The sequence below is a fragment of the Lycium ferocissimum genome, chromosome 7, assembly GCF_029784015.1.
Source record: "Lycium ferocissimum isolate CSIRO_LF1 chromosome 7, AGI_CSIRO_Lferr_CH_V1, whole genome shotgun sequence".
NCBI lineage: Eukaryota > Viridiplantae > Streptophyta > Magnoliopsida > Solanales > Solanaceae > Lycium > Lycium ferocissimum.
The window spans coordinates 22,711,639-22,719,596 of NC_081348.1; the positions used below are offsets into that span (position 1 = coordinate 22,711,639).

At 31.4% G+C, this 7,958-nt stretch overlaps 1 protein-coding gene across 1 annotated transcript; it reads right to left on the reverse strand.

Annotated features, from left to right (window-relative positions):
• Positions 1-125: 125 nt before the first annotated feature.
• LOC132062600 (uncharacterized) lies at positions 126-1,367 on the reverse strand. The gene has a single exon (XM_059455137.1). The coding sequence runs from the start codon at positions 1,138-1,140 to the stop codon at positions 472-474; it is 669 nt and encodes a 222-aa protein (XP_059311120.1). The 5' UTR covers positions 1,141-1,367; the 3' UTR covers positions 126-471.
• Between the last annotated feature and the right edge of the window lie 6,591 nt (positions 1,368-7,958).

A 7,958-nucleotide genomic window follows, 5' to 3' on the forward strand; every position in this document is an offset into this window, starting at 1 on the left:
TGAGCTTAAATATCGTCATATTTACACCAATGAAGGAATACATTAAAATGGGTTGAGAGTCTTTGATAATTGAAGAATAATATAATTAGAAATATGGGCTCAATTGATGTCAACATCCATTTTAATGTCACTCATGATCATAGGAAAAGGGAAGCATTTGTGATCATACCCACACAAATCTGCATAAGAATTTATAAATCTAGGAAGTGTGATAATATAATCGACCAGGAAAGCAAGAAACAAAGAGCACGTAAAATTTGTTCGTTTAATCACACAATGTCATCTGTAGTGTATCAAAATATATGTAGTACTAATATAGTAGTAACATCTAATCCACTCCCAATAACTCCTCTAATAATCAACAGCTAAGAGTATACAAAACTCAATAGATCTTTACAAAAAAAAAAAAAAAAAAAAATTCCCCAAAAGGATGTAGTAAAAATATCATGATACTAATATCGGAAATCCTGATTAAACCTTAACCTTTTTAGTGCACTTTTGATCTTGAATTGCCTGGCTAGTAATATTCACAGTGATACTGCAATTCATCTTCACAACCACATGTTTCTTGATCATATTCAACAACTTGACCCTCCCACCAACTCTTGTGAAGCTATTCATAGTCAGCAAACCAGTACTAATATCATCCTGTAAGCCAGGGTGTGACACAATCTTGTCCGTAATAATATCAATTGTTATGTTCATCCTCATAGTCCTTCGTGCCTTCGATTTCCCCGGTGGGCCCCGCGCTTCACCGACCACTGTATCACGGTAGGAAATACTGGTGGTTGTGTTACTGTACCTAAATGATGAATAATTAGGATTTTTCACTGAGACATCAGCTTTTATGGTCATGTTGGAACCTGGTTTAGGCATAGGGATAATGGTGGTGTTAACAAGGTCTAGTTTTTCAACTGTGACGCCATTCATTCTAATAATAGGGTCTTTTATTTTGAACACTGTGAAGATCAAAATGATGAGTATTATCGCTAGAATGAGAAGAAGAGTAGATACACAAGCACAGTATTTGAAGCATCTTCTTTGATGAAACTTTTTTTTGTTTAACGTTGTTTCGTCGTCGTCGCTGCCCGGTCGATCGGATACTGGAGCTAGTGGCCTAACTTGTTCTCTCTCCCCCATTTTTGTAGGGTCTTGAAGGTCAGGGTAGAATTGAGAAATGGTTATTTGAGATGCAAAACTCTGGGACTTTTGTGTTTGAGTATGTCTTAAATCCCTTATATATTATACTTTATAATAATGTCTTGTGAGTGGAGAAGGTATGGGTTGGGCTCATTCTCCTGCCAATGTTGACTCTAAAGTCTTTATCATTTTGAGATTCACTAATAGAAAGAGTGCAATGCAGACACATTTCTAGCCGCCGAGCGAATTCATGGATCTAAGTTTTATTTGTTTTAAATATTATAACCACGACTTCAAGTACTAATTAGTAATTAGATTTTAAATTTTAAATTTATAGATATTTAATGAATTTTATAACACAAATATAGAGTTCGGAACAAATTCATTGAGTCCGGTCGAACTCGTAAGTTGTATTTTAGCTCCGCCTTGATCCAGCATTAGAATTGTGATGTCAAATGAACAAACAATCTTGAAGTGAATTTTTACTGACAATTATGAAGTTGCCGGCATACTTTGTGTTTCATGGTGGTCAGGTAGCTAACCCATTGATGACTTCCAAGTAAATTGTCAAAGTAAATATTGTACTCCATTGATCTCCTAATTGTAAAGTTGGAAAAGAAATAGCAAAAAAACTGAGAAAAATGCTATTGATCCCTCCGGTCCTTTATATTTTCATTTAAAAGTTTGGCAAATTCATTAAGAAACTTATTTAATAGTATTAGTCAAAAAGACTAATCGATTAAATTATCATTATCTTTCTTCAAAAAGTATCTAAAAATTGGAAAATGTTTTAGAAAATTGTATAGGTAAATTATTAAAGGGATACATTTAAAAACAATAGTTGATGCCTTTTTCATTTTCCAAAACAACAGTAATTTTGGACCAAATTTATTTGGGTGGAGCGACAAATAGAAAAGGACAGGAGGGATTATATACCTTTTTTAAATCACGACTTCTCTTATAGTCTGTTTGGCCAAACTTTTAAAATCAGCTTATTTTAAAAGATATTTTTTTTAAAAAAATTTTCAAAAAAAAAAGCACTTTTAGCGGCTAAAAAATTTGTGTTTAGTAATTAATTAAAAAAATACTTTTGAGTCATTAGTGTTTTCAAGCTTTTTAAAATGTATTTATTTGTATTTTTCAAAAGTATTTTTCAAAAAAATTTTTAGTCGTTTTTTTAGCTTGAAAAATTACTTCGCTACTCCCTAGAAGACTTATTTTCTCCCAAAAGCTTGGCCAAACACCTTACTTTTTTTCAAATAAGCACTTATTGAAAAAATAAGTACTTTTGGAGGGAAAATAAGCTTGGCCAAATAGGCTATTAATTGGGTTAATAGGTGGCACTTTTTTTTTCTTCCTTTTTTCTAATTGTACGTAAAGTTGTTTGATGTTAATCAGTAGCTTGATGGAAATGGTACATCATGTATTGAGGACTTTGACGACTATGGTAATAGAGGCGTAGCTTTTTCTTTTTTCAACCTGGTAACAGAGGCGTAGTTAGGATTTTAAATTTGTAATTTCTAAATTCTAAAATAGAAAATTATTCAATTTTTGATAAATTATTTATATATGTTAAGTAAATATTTTAGTATAAATATAAGATTTGAATCAAAATTACTTCATTCTACTGAACCGTAAGCGGAATGCTAGCTCTGCCCCTCGATTTGTATTTTATTTATATTAATTATTACATACATAGTAGGGATCAATGTTTATTACCGTATAATTATACGACAGAGGATTGTTGGTTGTTGAAGTAAATGCTTGAGAAGAGCCGCCTTAGTTACTATGCTATGTCCAAATGGTCAACATATTTTAGACACTAGAAAGTCTCCATATCATTTTAGTTATTCGAGTCCGGAAACAAAATGACTCCAAATTTTTTTTTTTTGAATTAAAATACTCCAATAAAAAAAAATGTTATATAAGTACCTTTAGAAATACTGCGCTAAAGCACTTACAGTGACGGAGCCGTTAAGTGCTTTAGCGCAGTATAAACCAAATTCTCTCTCCCCTATAGCGCAGTATTTTACTGTGCCATAGGAGTCCACCATTTTCCCAAAACAGCCTCTTATTACATTTTCACACTTTTTACGAAGTTTAGCCGTATATTAATCATGCTTTGAGACTCCGGAACTTCAATATTTTATATAGAACCCTACTTATATTTGTACGATTAATAAGGTAGGCTCAATACTTCAAGGATACGTAAAAGTTTGGATTGTCGTTTTAGTGGTTGAAAAGTGCTCGAAGTCCTTTTTTGTTTGAAGACTTGTAGTCATTAGCTTTACGTTATTTATCTTTTAGGGTTTCGTGTTATTTTTAAATTAATGCTTAACTTTATTTCAAATGTGTCACGTTTTTTTTTATTATCAATTTAGGATCTGAAACTATAAACAATAATAAAGACTAAGCTAATATTTATAAATATAAATAGATATGCAAAAAATATATAATATTTACGATAAACTGTACAACACTAATGTATATACACTATCGTGGATGGGCCCCACATGTGGTATGCCTAAGACTATCCTTAGGCCTAAGGCTCATAACATCCCCACCGTCCTCGCCATCGTCTCCATCGCCCTTTTTCCTCTTTATAACCGGGCGCTTCCAAGTTATGATCATCTCCTCTTCCCCTGGCCCGTGCACCCTTGACTAGAATGTGCTTCTTCTTGGGATCTGGTCCCGCTAGCACAGGCAAAACCTCATGCTGACCTGGATCTGGAAACTCAACCTCTTCCTTGTCGGGAGTGGCCACCGCAGGCGCCAAAGGATGAACCTGAAAAGTATATAATAATTAGTACCATTTCTTATTTATATTGAATACATTAACGTTTGTTGAATAATCATACTTGTGTATCAACGGGCGCCTGAGATGGGTTTGGTGGTGAATATGAGGTAGTCTCTCCGGACGAGATCGTTCAAGTCCAAATAAAGGTTATAAAAATTAAATAAATATTTACCTTATATTGAATAAAATTGATTTTAAGTAAAAATCTTACTTGCGCCTCGGTAGTCTACGGGGACAGAGCCTAGTCGATATCCCTATAGTACCAGCCCATAATAACTCTGACCTATGATTGCCTTGCAAAGACAATACTGATCTATCAGCTGGCCCTGGTGATCATCGGGCCCAGGGGGAACATTCGGATCCATGAAAGAGTCCGGTCTGTACAAACTAAATTAGTCATTATTCTTGAAATGAAAGATAAATTATATTAACTAATTAATAATTTATAGGGAATATGTGAATTATGTTATATTATATCTTGTGAATAATTAACACGGGATAAACAATTTCACAAATAAATAAAATAACAATGGCAGAATTAACATAATAGGAGATTAATATATTTTGGGGGTATGTAGTCGCTATTACGTGTGTTGCACGAATATTTCTTGTCGATTTTTATAATATTATTTATATTCTATTAATAAGCAACTTGGAAAAAAAATATCTACTTATTATCTTGAATACAATATTTATTTTGAATGTATAAATCTTTATTAGATAGTCTTTTCCAAAATTTATTTTCACTCTCCAACCAAATATTGGAAGAAAATAATTTTCGTCATATTAAATGTGCAGTAAATTTAATATGTGCTAGTAAGGACACATATGTGATGGCAAAGACTTTTAAGTTAATTAGTTTTGAATTATGTGATGGCAAAGACTTTTAAGTTAATTAGTTTGGGAATCGAAATTCAAAGATAAAGAATATTTGTTTCGAACTCTATTTTGAATATGTAATATATTTTTAGTTGACCAAATAGCCAACACAACTATGATAAAATTAGACTAAAAGAGTATATTCGTGGACGACATATTTTCCTACAAATGGACGACATATTTTCCTACAAACTTTACATTTTTATCATTAAACTTATGTTTTTATGAAAAGAAGAACTTTAACTATTCTTTTTTAGATAATCTTTTTTTATTTAACATATATATTCATGCTTTTAAAATAATATAGATTTAACAATTCATAATCATTTACAACTTGTTTGGATGGTTGTTACCTATTGCATTATATTGTGTTGTTAGTTTAAATACAATGTTTGCTTTGATTGTTACTTTAATTTTATTGTATCGTATCGTTAAATCCATCGTTATGTAACGACAAAAGGTCCTATTTTATGTAACGACTGATTTGGTCGTATACAGTACAACACAATACGATACATTATGAAACAATACATAACAATCATCCAAACAAAGTGTTAACAAAATAATAATTCATTAACAATCAACATAATTCATTAACAATCAACTTCTTTCAATTCATAACCAATATTTAACAACTAATTAATTCATAATCAATATTTAACAAATAATCAATTAACAAAATAATAATTCATTAACAATTAACAATTCATAAATAATTAACAATTCATAAACAATTAACAAATTAACAACTCATAAACATATAACAACTTAACAATTCATAAACATTTAACAAATTAACAATTCATACACATTTAAAAATTAATGAATTTTCAAAAAAAAAAAAAAAAAAAAAAAAAAAAAACGAGTGGCAAAAGCAAAGCCCTTTGCCTCGATCAAACCAAAAAGAAAAAAAAAATGAAATTTGACTCTTTTTTTTTTTTTGGAAATTAACGACGATTAAATGTTAAACATGCGTATAATATAATGTATTTACCAAATTAATAACAAAAGTTCATAATAGAAAACCTTAATCGAAGATTTTTTGTAGAGTTGTGTTAATCGAGTTGTACGCCGTTTTTTCCCACAATTCGAGCTTAGAATCTTGCTCCTTGACTTGAATATACCAAGAATCTAAACTTTCCCGACGAAAATTAATAGAAAACGACATTTTTTTTTATGTGGGGATCACCTTAAATCGCCTCCAATGGCGTTTTTGAATTTTTTTAACGCCACTGGAGGGACCAGTGGTGGAGCCGATCGGGTTTTATGGTGGACTCCTATAGCGCAGTAAAATCTTTTTGCGCTATAGGAGAGAGACAATTTGGTTTAGCGCAATATTTTACTGCACTAAAGCACTTAATGGCTCCGTCACGGTTAAGTGTTTTAGCAGTAAAATACTGCGTTAAAGGTACTCATGTAACCTATTTTTTTTTTGTTGGGGTATTTTGGTTCAAAAGATTTTTTTGGGGTCATTTTGGTTCCGGACTCTAGTTATTCCCTCCTGTCCATATCATATGTGTTTTTTAAAATTTCCACACATCTTTTAAGAAACATATTTAAGCTCCTTTATCAGAAGAAGGCGACAAACAACTTATTTTTCCAAATATCAAATACTTTGAAATATTCTAATTTGCCAAAATGATACTTCGTAAATATGGAGACATGATAATTAAGAGAATTAGTACAAAAATTACACCGGTGAAACTAGTATGGTAAAAGAATTACTCAATTATTATATTAAAATTACACTATGATTTTTTGGTTGACGTAAGTAAGAGAAAGTAGCATAAGTTAGTAATAACTTTCTTTTTGGTTAGAGAAGTTTGAAATGTTATATGCCCTCGTAACACTCATGTTTCCCTTCATTGGCTTGATCTCTTCATAACAAACTTACAACAACTTTAAACTATTTATATACAATGTGAAGGAACTATAATCTCATGCCGTTTTTAATACTCTTTTGATTAACTATTCATTTAACTTCTTAAATGAACAGTGGCAAAAGCTACTCGGACATGACATTTCACAAATAATTTAAATGAACCGAACTCAAGGGCTACAAGCAACACTTACCTGTCCTTTTCTCCTATTTTTATTTCTCTCAATGTTCTTTTATAATCCATGGATAAATGGTCTTGCTTTGATCTTTACTTTTTATCCATACATTAAAGTTTCAGCCATTGATAATTAATTTTCAAAGTGGTACAAATAAGCTAATATTGACGATCTTGAACAATCTCTAAAGCTTATCAAGGATGCTGTGGTAGAAAGAGGCCATTTACATGAATAAAAATTATTCGACAAGACATAATATATTTTATTAAGAAGTATGTTGTTGACATTAACATTGCTACACTTAATGCAACTTAACAATTGTTGACAATAACATTGTTACACACGATGCAACTTAACTATGTAGACAACATATAACTGCAGTTCCATAAAGCTGTCTTAATTGATTAACATTAGACCAGGCCACCAGCAGGCAGCTCTAGGGAACCCAAGTAGCCCAATTTTTAAGCAGAAAGCCCATACTGAAGAAGCAAATTAGAACTGAATCGAACAGAATGAATAACGGTTCAGTATTCACTATATAATGGAAAAATCGAAGAATGAAGTACCCCCAATCATAATAATTCTTTTTGGTTATGGTAAAGAAGATTTTAGTTTTAAGATTGAGTTATGCTTTTCAACCTCAACCGTACTTCTAAGACTGGAAAAACAAGAAAGAAAAGAAGGGAGATAACAAAGAAATATGAGAGTGACGTAAAACTTCTTACTGTATCTGATCGTTTAACGTAATACTAATTACATTTGTTCTGAACTCGTCATTTGAAAGTTAGATTTCATAAACTGCACACTAGAAAGAGGTAACACATATATCTATCTTTGCTACGACGAGGGATTTTCGTGGAGCCAATGTCTATGGGCACAAACAAATATATATGTAAGAAAATGTTATTTTCATGGCTTTACTAAGAGGTAACACGAATTCTGTCTTTGCTACCACGAGGGGTTTTCATGGAGCTAATTTATATGGGCACTCAAACAAATATATATATATATATAAGAAAATGTTGTTTTCATGGCTTCACTAAGGGGTATAGCTCATTTTACCAAGAAGTTTACCGTCTTAAGATTT